Here is a 13,343-nt window from a genome sequence, read left to right as displayed (position 1 = left end):
GGGAACAGTCTCCCCTGGATTCTCTGCCTCGCTGCTGCCAGATTCTGAAGGCTTGGAAGGCAGCACCCCACTCCCAGATGGTCCTGTCCCCATCTCTGCATCGGACGCAGTACCCTCGTCCAAGTCCTCTCCAGACTCCCTGACTGGTACCCGTTCTTCCCCACTGTCCAATTCCGCTGCCAGCTGCACCAGCTGCCAGCAAACCACAACACATACACATTTGCAATACCACCCCAATAAATTATAGAATGGAGCAAAGCCCCCAAATCAATACTGACATACTTATGCTGCTCCTCAGCATCAAGTGAATGTGGAGGTGATAAGGAAAAAGCAAGTGGAAAATGAAAGTCTGTTGCTCTAAACAGGGTTATCAGTTCCAGATCCAAAACTCTGCATGACCAATTGACAGCAAGAAAGAGTTAAAAGGTTTCAGTATCTCTTTGCTATCACTAGAATTCTGAATTTTGTCATCCAGAATTTTGCAGTACAGATAAAGTAGCCCTAAAATTTAATCCCATAAGCTTTCTGAAAAAAAGACATAGCATGCTGTGTAGGGGGGAAAGCTCTCCTCAAAGAAATATATTGAGATAGATAATGTGCTAGATAATATGATTAAATAATAGGTACCCACAAGACAAAATAGGAAAGTTTATATTTGCAACTTAATGGGAAAGATTATATGAACATGTAAATAGCACATTTCAAAGTATTACGTAGAAATTATGGTTCACCGCACATTTTATAAATTGAGTTGTGCTGAGTCATAAGGGGGCATCCGTATTTTCATCTTTTCTTCCCCAAAATTTCAATAAGTATACTTTCAAATACACAAATTTATATAAAAATATTAATAGGGGAGTTACAAAAGTTTGGAATTTGTCACCATCAGAATACTGATGATGACACACAGCTTTGTTTTCTTCATAAGCTCACAGAGATGAACAATTCCGCAAATAAGTCAATTGACTTTAAAAGAATTTTTACTACCGTTGGGATGCCTGGACCCTTCCAAAGATTCTTCATGTTCTCTTCCTTCTTCGCTCTCCAGAAGACCTTGATGGTCATGTTGTAAAGGAGACTGGCATCTTTAAGTGGAAAGAGAAAGTGGTGGATTTTCTCACTCACTATGAAAACTACTCATTCCGTATGAACCACTTATTGCTCCCATGGCATAGCACTTAAATATTATTTTCATAAGATGACTGAACAAAAAAATAAGATTTATTGGTGATTAATAGAGTTTTTAATGAAACCTGCTACTGAATTTGAAGGATTGTTCATTTGATAATGATATGAATAGAACTGGATATTTTCTAATCTCTAGGGCTCCTTGGTGCTTTCGGAGCTTGGTTGTTTACTTGCAGACATTTCATTACCCAAACTAGCTATCATCATCAATGCTAGCAATGCACTAGCACTGATAGTGTTACCTAGTTTGAGTAATGAAATGTCTGCAAGAAAACAACCAAGCTCAGAAAGCACCATTTCAACCCCAAGCTATAAATATTCTCCTTTAGCAATAGCAACAGCACTTAAGACTTCTATACCCACTTCACAGTGCTTTACAGCCTTCTCTAAGCAGTTTACAGGGTCAGCATTTTCACCCCCAACAATCTGGGATCTTATTTTACCAACCTCAGAAGGATGGAAGACTGAGTCAATCTTGAGCCAGTCAGGATCAAAAGAACTGAGCTCCAGGCAATATGAGCAGAGTTAGTCTGCAATACTACATTCTAACCACTGCACCACTATGGCTCTTCTTTTCTAATCTCTATTAAACACAGCTGACATCTGCACTTCATTTATGCTGGATTAGTACGGTTCTCCTCCTTTTAGCTAAGTAGCAATGCTTTTTGGTGGCTCGCATTCAAAGCCAAAAAGGTACTTTGCAGCACACAGGGGCACAAATATAGTATCTAAAAAGGCAACTGCTTTTTCTGAGATAGTATGGCAGAGGCAAGTGGGAATTAATTCTGAATTTTCAGAGACTGAGAAAAGTGAAAATTGAAACTGCTAATTTATTTCTTCAAGGATATTATCTCCTTTGACAAAAAACTTCCTAGAGGCTTCCACAATGGATGAATGGCTGGAAAAAACTGATGGAACTAGCAGAAAGGGCTAAATTAACTGCTCTAATCAAAGAAAAGAATCCATCCATTTTTGTTTCTGCTTGGATTTTGTGCTTGAGATAGGGGAGATAATGAAACTTTTAAATTTTGCTGATTAGATAAATTTGTTGTTACAGAAATGACTAGTGCATCGTATGTAAAAGTAAAAAGTTGAGGCAGCAATGTTGTTATTTTCTTCTACTATGCTAAAAAGAATTAGAAGTCAATAGTTTTCTTTATTCTTTCCCTTTTTCCATACACTTCTTTCTTTCCCTTTTCCCTTTCCCCTATTTTCATTGTCATCTTTTGATAATCTTTATAAAATTATTTTAAAAACTTCATAAAGGCTACAAGCAGTTTGAATGTTTTACATATATACTATTCATTGTGTATTTTTCACAATCAAGATATATATAAAAAAATAACAAATACCCATCATATCCTACTTGATGCCTCCACTGACTACTCCCGCTTGGTCCTGGATCACTGGAGGATGATTGGTTGCTTGGAGAACTTCTGAAATAATGAGCAATTTAAGACGTGGTGAGATATGTAGTGATCCGGTAGGCATCCTATTACTTTAATAAAATTCCACATGAACAAATTTTATATTTAAGCATATGAAGTATTCATATATTTTTTAAAATTTAAACTATGTAATGGGTTTGACTATACAGTGAGACCTCGGTACTTGTCATTAATTGGTTCCAGGATGTGCGATGAGTACCAAAAACGGCGAGTACCATTTTTTTCCCCTTAAGGAATAATAATCATGAGGCAACTGACAGCCACAAGTTTGAGTCGAGTACTAAACAAACAACAAGTTCTGGGAGAAAAATTTTGTGTCAAAATGTGTCAAGTACCAAATTCGATGAATTTCAAAGCACTCGAGTACCTAAGTACCACTACATAAAGAACTATAATAATCAGGCACTCAGCCTGATTTATGTCCCAGTGACTCATTTATGACTCATTTATTCATTTATGACTTCCAGTGATTGATTTATGTTCCAGAAGACTCATTTATGTCCCAGTAAAAAATCACTAAAACTTCAAAACAGTCCATATTCTGCATGCCCTCTTCACATCAATATTTATTACTAGTCAAACTATTTCACAATTAATGATACCTTATATAATGAATTATAAGGATCATACATTTATTAGTAAATCATGAAAGTAATAAAATTAATGTTGTGCTCTTCCAAAAATATATTCTTCATTGAACAACAGATTTGATTAAATAGTACACGGGGTCCCTTTTCTGCTCTATAATAATATATTTTCAGACTGTGTTACAGTAACTCTGTATGAGTCCTGAGCAAGGAAAATCATATTCAGTCTTCCACGTACCCTGAATATTTCCATATTAAATACTAATATGCTTTCCATTGAGAAAATGCATAGCAGACCGCTCTGTAAAAATGGCAACCGCAGTTAGCAGCAAAACATCAGGAAATCTGTACTCTAGACATTCTCACTAAACCCTGAAACCCAAAATTGCCCAATTTAGAATCAAATTTATTTACTGTCAAATATGTATTCCTCATTTTTATTTCTTAAGAGGACCTATTCTATTCCATTGGTTAGTCATCTGAGGGTGTCAAAAGAAGCTTATTAGTTTTTATATTCCAGGCAGAATTAAAATTGCATCTTCCTTTTAGTATCAATATTACCAGCATTGACTACTGTTTGCTTCCAGAAAAAAAAAAAAGACAGAGGACAGAGCCCAGGCTCCCTTGATACAGCATTTAGAAAATATAAGCTGGAAGAGCGTATATTACCTTGCGCCATCCGGAAGCTTTCTGTCAAAAGAGGTGCTGCGAGGAATAGCAGTTTGTGCCTGATGAAGAAGCTGCTGGCAATGCAGTCTGTCAGTTGTTCCTAAGATTGGAGAGGCACGAGAGAGAGGCTGCCCAGCAGAGGTTGGCACCCTATGCCAAGTAGTATTCCTCCTGAAAGGAGTTTTATACTCACATGGGGTGCCTTCGCTGTCAAGTTTGTACTCCACCATGGGAATTCGACAGAGTTCTGAGCATCCCCTATGGCAGAGGTGAACATCACAATGAACCACAAAGGTATTCTACCATAATCATCATGCCCCATTTCATACTATGTAAGTTTAATTTATTACCACCGGCATTTTCAGACAAGGAGATCAGAGAGTGAAGAGCAGTGAATGTATAATTGCATGAAATATAAAGTGCATGTTTAGTAGATGACTAAATGCCTGCTAAATAAAAAGTGTAGGCAAGTTTTATAAACTGTGGTATTTCAAAACTTGGAAGGTTGAAAGACAAGGTGACAGAAACTGTGGAACTTATAGCATTTTAACTTGTTGAAAACTAAGTTGAAGCAAATATGTGTACTCATGTATGTCTGTACTATTACAATTATTATGATTGGTTGCACAGTCAGTCAAATATTTAGACTGGATTTGGAATTTTTATCCACAATCAAGCTCTTTCCAAGGATCTGGGGTAGAAGTTGTCTGATAGTATTAAATATATTGTCTTAATGTCTCAGGATGTGTAAAGCTGCTTTTTGAAATTGACTGATTACAATTTTGTCATTGCCGATAGTGTTCAAGTAGTACTCTGATAGTTTTCAGATTACCTCCAGGTAACTATTACTGTTTGCTCTATTTTGCCTAATCATTCTACTTCTATTTGTAGGTTTTTGCATTTTGTGATTTTTCTCCAGTTCTTTTTCTTCCATTCTACTGTCTCTCGGTATTTCCACATCCACTATTCAGACTTCCTTGTTTTTCTAATCAACAGTTGTTAAGTCTAAGGTGTTATGTGATGGGTGCTTGTCTGTTTGAATTCTAAGGTCCCAGTGCACTTTAGCTTCTTCCTTTTTTATTACTTTGCCTGTTTTGTCATTCCACCAGTTCTTCTTGCAGGCAAATGGTATTTCTTGTAGATCTTCCAATGCACCATTGTTGCTACTTTGTCATGATGCCCTATGTAGTCAGTCTGTGCAATCTTAATTGCAGCAGCTAATTAGGTGACCCACTGTTTCATCAGCTTCTTGGCAGAGGCAGCATTTGCTATCTGTTTTTGTTTTCAAAAGAGTGGCCTTTTAAATGCACAAACATAGGAGAACAAACACATCAGAATTAGATTCAACTGTCCATCTGCATTTAAAAGACACAGGCCACTCTTTTTAAGACGACAAAGTCCATATTTTGGACAGAGAGGATCGCTGGTTTGAAAGACGGGTTAAAGAGCCAATTTATGCCAAAACTGAACAGCCCTCTCTCAACAGGGAGGGAGGGATACGACATCATCTATCTCCAACCTACAACACAGTCCTTTCAACAGTGCCAAAAAAGCTTCCTACCAATTTGCACCACTCAGGTGGACCCTGATAATACAGATAAACCTCCAGGTGATCTTAACGACCCCGCTAAAAGAATGCAAATGACCAGCTGCCTGCAAGTAGTATAAATCCTTCCATTCCCCACCATCCAGTCAGAGCTGAAGAAGCTTCTTGGATGGGAAGCGAAACATCTTCAAAGAAAAACCAGAAAGTTCAGTTGCCTCTCGAAAAAAGTACCTTTATAAACTCACCATGCAATTAAAATAGGAACAGTTCAGGACTTCCGGTTTGTCGGCTTCGTGAGCGGCAGGGATTTGCGGCTGCGCGATCCCTGCCGCGCTAGCGCTTTGGGGCTCCGACCACACGGGTACGGAGCTAGGCCACCTGCAGGGGCAGCTGAAGGTGGGGGATCCGGAGAAGGGACTGGGGTGTTGCAGACCCTCCCTGGCCGGCAGAACCCCTTTTCCCAGGACGTGCAGCGGCGGTCTGTAATGGCGCCACAAAGAAGCTGGCAGCCGGGTAAGAATGCGCAGGAGGAAGTGGAGAAAGTGATTGAGAGGAGAAAGTTTTCTTGGCTCCTAGGACTCTAAGACATACTTAATAAAATTCCTGAAAAGTATGACTTTCTGAATAATACCTGCCAGAAGAGGAAAAAGCGGCTGTTTGAAGGTGCTGAAAGGATAGCTTTCCCTCTTTTCCTACGGAATAAATAACTGGATATTAAGAAACCTATTTTTTTAGGTGGAAATTGGTTTTAAGCGATGAGTGGGAAGAGAGAGGATTAAAAAGAAAATATTTGTATGCTAAGACTTTGTTGGAGCAGATGCCTTAAGGATTTGAAGACTAGAATATATTGTAATAAGATTTTAAACAGATTTGGACTTTCTTTCTTTTTGATTGATATTACCCCAGAAGGAGAAAGTGAGAACTCTGCCTTGGTTTGGACTGATTGATAACTTTGGGACTGTTTTATCTTTTTATTTTCTTCTGAATATTCTGGTTGTTGTAAGAAGAAAGAAGGAGAAAAGAAAAGAAAAGATTTATAATGGCTATTTCTGTTGAGGAACTAAGAAAAGAATATGAACAAGCAAAAAAAATGGTAAAGATGGTGTGGAAGAAGCTTTCCTTTTCTTAGAAATGGCGCTTACTAATTATCAACAAACATTACAACAGATGAAGACAGCAGAGGAACAAGAAAGAAAGGAAGGAGCCATCTTTAATGAATCTCAGAATCTGATCCAGAAAGAAGGAAGAGAGAAAGAAAAGAAAAGAAGAGAAAAGAAGAAAACTAAAGGACTTAAGGACTTAAGATCTAAAAAAACATTTAAGAAAGGGAAAATAAAGTGCAAAACCAATATGATGATAGTAAACAAAGGGGAAAAGGAATACGACAGAGAAGGGAAGCCGGTAAGGCAGAGGCTAGAAGAAGGGGGGTAGAAAGGTTTGTTGGGAGAAGAAAAGAAAGGGAAAAGGTGGAGAAAAGCTACAATGTTTTGAAATTAAATGAAAAAAGGAATTTTTATGGATAATGGATAAAGTATAATTTTTTTAAAAAAAAAGGATTTTGCAAGGTACATAAGATGAGATGGTAGTATTGCAATGGTTTAAGAGTTGATAAGAGATTAAAATGTTAAAATGTTTAAAAATGATTGGCTTTAAAACTTAATAATAGGAGAGGTTTAGAATATTGTTTTAATTAAAGAGTTTAATAAAATTATGGTATTGATGTTATTATAAAATTTTATTATAGTATTTTTTTTTAATATTTGGATTTATTGTCTAATTATGCACTTAATTGTGTTGGATGTATTAGTTAGATAGAATGTACCAAGCAAAATCTGATTGGGTATTAGATATTATTTTAAAGATTAATTTGATTAACTTAGGGGGAGATAGAAAGGCATCATACTCTGATTAATGATTTCAGGAGAAACTGATTTTCTTTTTTTTATAAGGAATAAGACAAAGGGATGATAAAAATGGACAAAAGATACAAATATAATGATTCAAACTAAGATGATTAATTAAGGTAGAATTAAGAAGTGTGAAATATGTGGAGAAGTTAATATAGAAGGCTTAGAATGGTAAATAAAATAAGTAATGATATGTAAGATGAGCATGAATATAATTGAAGTCCATGAAGAGAGAGACACCTGGGTCCAAGTTACTTTCCAAAAAGATTTTTTTATGTTTTGTGTGTTGTGTGTATATGTCTTTTTGGGGGAGAATTAGTAAAAACTTGTAGAAATATAGAATGAGAATAATGGTAACTAAGTCAGAAAGAAACAGATGAAATAATAATAATGATATTGAATAAGAGTAAAGAGAAGTAAAGAGAAATTGAATAAGAGGTTTTGGTATGTTATATGGAAATGGTTTAAAACAGAATCATAATTTATCTGACTTGTTAAATTTACAATGGAAAAAGGTTTAAACATGTAATGAATAATGATAATTTGTGTGTTTTAAAAATTAATAAAACTTGTTTTAAAAAAAAAAAATAGGAACAGTTCCTCTCTCCCCTTTTAATCCACTTTCTATTTTTGTTGAATGCTTGATAAGTTACTAAATGCAATCCTCTATGTCCCTAATCAGATCTAAATCCAACTTAGTCTAGTTAGGCTTATTCCTAGACAAGCGAGCATAAGACTACAGCCTTCTTATCTAGAATTAAAGAGCACAAGCAAAATCAAACAGCATTTGTAACCTCCCTCCAATATCCTTTACCTCCTCCTCACCTCTGACTGTTGGCTTCTGATATTTAAACAAACAACCCCAAGAAAAATATGTTTATCATTTATACTGAACAGTGCATGTATCAGAACTCCTCAGATCTTGGATTCAAAGAAATACAACCCTTAACTGTAAGGGGAACTAATTGGCTAAAGTCATTATTAATTGCTCTCAGATTTCAAACAGATCATTCTCCCAGCAACAGAAAGAAGACAAATCCGCTATTGATAAGATGGGCACACCCAGAAGGCATTCCCAAGAAAAGGGGGGGAAAAGAACAGTATCTGATGGGAACATTAGAAGCTCTTTACTGATTGCAATGTAAATTAATTTTGACTGTTCAGGGGCTGAATATTCCCCTTGAAAGCCCATGACAGTCCCCTGAAACATCTGATGGGACAAAACCTGCAACTTATTTACTCGCATCCAATTCCAGAATTGAAATACACTGGGATTTGCATCATCATGCCATGTATACATATTGTCAACTTAAAGTACACCACTTCCAGCCCAGAAGGTCCTGGATGCCAGATGATGAGAGCCTTGGCCTGAATCAATCTGCAACCCATCCCTTTTTTTTTTTTGACAGAGATGAATGGGCAGATCTGGCATGTTATTACTAATAGTCTGGTTGTGGAAAGGAACTGTTTTGTCAGAAATATTTTTGACTAGGTTCAGGGGCTGTAGTTGTTATAATTCTAAGATTGCAGAAGAGAAGCAGTGAAATTCTTCAAAGAGACCTATTCTGCAGGTGATCAACTTTCCAGAATAATGGTATTCACAGATTTCAATCTCCATGCTCCGGAGGCTGGTAAAGAAGTGGCTCAATATTTCATGACCTCCTGTCTCAGATCATTACTGACCCGATACATACAGATGGCCATATATTAATTTCCTTCCTTCTTTCCTTCTTTCCTTCCTAGCGGCTTATTCAGGAACTGGAACTGGAGGATGTTTCTATTAGTTCTTTTTCATAATCAGCTCACTTTCTAATCACTGTGAAATTCTTTAAAGTCACCAATCTCCACTGGATTGAAAAATAATCAGCTACTGATTTCCAGCAGGTGCTCATGGAAGTGTCTACAGAATTTCCAAAGCTTATGCAATAGAAATTGCTACAGATCTTGTGGAATATACCACTATGAATCTGGTTAATATCTGGAATACAGAATTAGTAAAACAGCACTGGATGAGACTGATTTGAGGATGGCCTCTCACAAAAAAAGTTTCCTTATTTGACCTGTTTACAGATAAAATCACTAATATTTGCTTGGAGCTATCAAGATCAGAGCATCTTGGATTCTTTTGAGTCCCAAGACAGAGGACTGTGTCTTCTGTAAGATAAGATCAGCCATCATAGTCCCAGGACAAGCAACCAGTGCATGGGAGTCCTAACACAATATGTGAAACTGTGAAACTCTGTTAGATAAAACAGGCATGGATTAAATTCCAACATTATGGACTGACTGTTTGTCCAGAAACTTATCTAGTTTCAACACTGGCTCTTGACAAGATCACAATCTCTTTGAAAGGAATAGAGCTATAATATGGGAGATTGATTTATAGTTCCCGCCTGGGTAGTAGATAGAGGCTACAGCCATAAAAAACGTTGCTACTTTTAGTTATTACAACAGATACAAGTGTAAAATGCCTAGTGACATTTATTCTTGCACAAACTCTTATCTTTGGGGCTGTCTCTGATGATTATTCAAAAACTGCAACTGATTCAAAATTTAGGAGCAGAGAAGAAGCATTTTAGCCAAGTAACATCTGTTTTGCAGGTGCTACATTGGTTCCCAATAGGCTTCTGAGTACAGCTAAAATTGCTGGTGAAGATCTATAAATCTCTTTATGGCTCAGGTCCTTGTTATCTTTGGGACTATCTTTTCTGAGTATAATCTACTTATCTTGTACATTCAGCTTGAAATGTATTTTTCCTACCTAGAACATCAGGGGATTTGTTAATTGAAAAAGGGCTTTCTTGATGGCAGTCCCAGTTCCGTAGAGCAAAGTTAGGATGCTCCTTCCTTGCTAATTTTCTTTTGTGGGGGGGGGGAGTGATTTTAAGTCAATCTCCTCCTGCTTAGTCTTGACAACATAAACTGTTAGTACCACAGCTGCTAGGTATTTTATCTGACTCTTATATTTTCAAACAATATGGTTTTAATTTGGTTTTCATTTGTATGTGTGTGTCCATATATGTTACTTCAATGATTGAACAAACAAGGAACAGCAAAAGTGTTCACAATTGGAATGCTTTTCCTATGCAAGAAATATTTGTGGCTTTATACTTCAGAAAAGAGGGCAAGGGAAAACAAGGTGTGGGTCAATTCAATTACATTGAGTATGGAAAGGCAGGTTTGTGCCCGCATACATAGGATTAAAATTGAAGTCATACAATGACAGAAGATTCCAAGCAGACAAAAGGAAGTAGCTTCAAACAGTACATGACTATTCCCTGAAATCTTTTTGTACAAGTTATGTAATAACTATTAATTTAAATGGTTTCTAAATGGCCCAGAACAAATAATTAGGCTCTATATGGCTACATCCAATCTTTAGATTCAGGTCCACTGTCACTCCACTATCATGCTCTGGAGAATGCAGGACGAGGGCTGCCAGTGCAGCTCACCCAGGTAGCAGGTTGTGAGAGATGACAATGGAACTCTAGTCTGAGAAACACCAATAAGGCTTGTGAGATTCTCAAAAACATCTGAGTGTACAATTAAGAGAAAAATGTGTGGGATAATATGGGCCTTTGTATGGCCCAGGCAGATGCGTCTTATATTTTTAAATACATAGAGTCAAATATGACATCACTCCATTCTTTTGGAAACCATTCAAGGACTTTTTGCTGAAAATGAGAAAAGTGTACTTGTGATTTTTGGGGGTTGACAATTAGAAAGGATAGATTATGGGAAAAAGAGAGTTCTGTTGTAACTTTAGAGACAGAAGATAACATTTGAATGCATTTATAACTACTGTAAAACAGATTGAAATTACTTCTATTTCTTTTTCATTTCTTTATTTTTTTCTCACTTTACTTTCACTTTTTCTTTTTCCTGTTTTTATTCTTTTTCGAAAAATATTTTCCTTTTTTATTGTCCAAAAGATTCTCCAATTAAAAAATAATGTTTAAAAAGGGAGACTGCTACATTCTAACCAAATAATGTCTAATTCAGTCTCTTACAGAGGGAAAGTACATGTAGTCCCCCACTTACAACCGTTCATTTAGTGGCAGTTCAAAGTTACAACGGCACTGAAAAAAGTTACTTATGGCCAATTTTCAGAGTTACCTAACCTTTCCAGAATCCCCAGGATTCACGTGATCATAATTCAGATGCTTGGAAACTGGTTCATACTTATGACTGCTGCTGTGTCCCAAAGTCATGTGATCACTTTTTGCAACCTTTTGACAAGCCATGTCAATGGGCAAGCCAGATTCACTTAACAACCGGATTACTAACTTTATCAACTGCAGTGAGTCACTTAACAACTGAGGCAAGAAAGGTCGTAAAATGGAGCAAAACTCAATTAACAAGAGTTAATAACAGAAATTTTGGGAGCAACTGTGGTCATCAGCCAAAGACTAACTGTATCCAATGTCAATCAACTCAGCAAGGAAAGCTTGTATATAAAGGGCAAATTCATAAGTAAGCTCAAGGATACACCCGCTAATGTCTTACCTTCTAGGCGAACCATCCTCATGAGGCTGAATAATCACCACCTTGACTGTCACAGAGGTACGCAATAGGTCAATCATTTGTTCATGAGTGAGTGTTGCAACCGCTACTTTGCAGATCTCTACGAGGCGACTGCCCTGACGCAGGCCTGCTTTCCACGCAAAGCCGAATGGTTCCACATCTGCCACAATCCCTTCAAAGTTGACATGGAATCCAAGCTGTCCCAAGCCATTTCTTCTCAAGGTCATTTCTGCTGTTTCACATCCTCTGGTTACTATCTAAAGAACCATCAGATTTGATAAGAACAAGAACATTTCCACATATCACTTAGTGTGTAACGATGTAGCATTTTTCATGATAAAATGTGTGTGTACACACACACACATATACATTATTTACTATTATTATTATTATTATTATTATTATTATTATTATTATTATTATTATTATTATTGCTATTGCTATTAATATCTCAAGATTTATGGCAGAGCTACTATTCCTAAAAGTGTAATCCTAGCACAGTTATTCAGGAAGCAGGATACCTTTGTGTTTAAAAGACCTGATGTTTAGAAAAATGTACTTCATATTTCAACATGGGATCTTCAATCCGGTGCATATTTACTCAAAAACAGACACCCTGAATTAATGATACTTATTCCAGGTAATATGTAAAATGAGCAAAGGTTGTCACAGAAACCTGCATCCTTGCAGATGCAGGTTTTTTTAAATTCATTGTACTCTGGTGAATTTCAGTTTTTTAACAAACTGGAAGAAAATCATAATCAGTGGGAAAAAAGTTTATTTAGGTCTCTATAATTTCTCTTCCAAGAGACAGCTGTTTTTGAAAGTAGAATAATATTTTAAAAATAAATAATATTAATTGTATATATAAACAAAAGTAAAAAATTGTTTTGACATTATATAAATGTTGATTCAAATATTGCTAAGATTAGGATTTTGCCTAGTGTGGTTTTACAGTAAGGTTGATATTTCAATCATCTATTTTTCAAATCTTCTTAAAACTAATAATTGGGGGACTTTATAAATTTCTAAACTAAACAGATAATAAGCATAAAGGGAGGATTAAGAAAAAGAAAAGTCAGCAAGCAGGGAGTCCAGAGCCAGAGGAAGAAATCTCCTTGATGATGAAACATATCTGACAATTCCTTTAGGTTACATGTATTTGAAACATGGAAGAATTGGGGGAGTAGCATTCTAAGTCATTAGTCACGTTTCTTGAAACATCTGCATACATTACCTACTTATCTTTCATTGCATCTTAGATTTGTCATAAAGCATTAAAACGATTTCTATAATTAAAATGATCAACCATTAGCAAATTATATATAGATTTTTTTAAAAATCATCCCATCTTCCTTTAAATGGTTTTTAAAACACATCTATAATTTCTGAAGTGTAAAAGAAATATAAAAAAACTTTCACCTATATACCGTATTTTTCAGACTATAAGACGCACCAGACCATAAGACGCATC

General features: G+C 36.2%; 1 protein-coding gene across 3 annotated transcripts in view; it reads right to left on the bottom strand.

Moving 5' to 3' along the window:
* SIPA1L2 (signal induced proliferation associated 1 like 2) overlaps positions 1-13,343 on the bottom strand; it is a 92,045-nt gene that overhangs the window by 23,456 nt on the left and 55,246 nt on the right. For all 3 annotated transcript variants that reach the window (XR_003371044.2, XM_087967932.1, XM_026669445.2), the window contains exons 9-12: positions 11,852-12,126; positions 3,893-4,150; positions 2,541-2,624; positions 988-1,085 (exon numbers count right to left, since the gene is read on the bottom strand). Coding sequence is in view for 2 of the 3 variants with exons in the window: in XM_087967932.1 (XP_087824058.1) it covers positions 988-1,085; positions 2,541-2,624; positions 3,893-4,150; positions 11,852-12,126 (715 nt within the window). In the remaining variant the exon portion in view is untranslated. The remainder of the gene's footprint in view (positions 1-987; positions 1,086-2,540; positions 2,625-3,892; positions 4,151-11,851; positions 12,127-13,343) is intronic.

Source organism: Notechis scutatus, chromosome 1 (genome assembly GCF_049901735.1).
Source record: "Notechis scutatus isolate UNSWTSFEM ecotype Mainland chromosome 1, rNotScu1.2, whole genome shotgun sequence".
NCBI classification, from domain to species: Eukaryota; Metazoa; Chordata; class Lepidosauria; order Squamata; family Elapidae; genus Notechis; species Notechis scutatus.
Note: the sequence above shows the minus strand (reverse complement) of the source record. Positions and strands in the feature narration are given on the sequence as shown.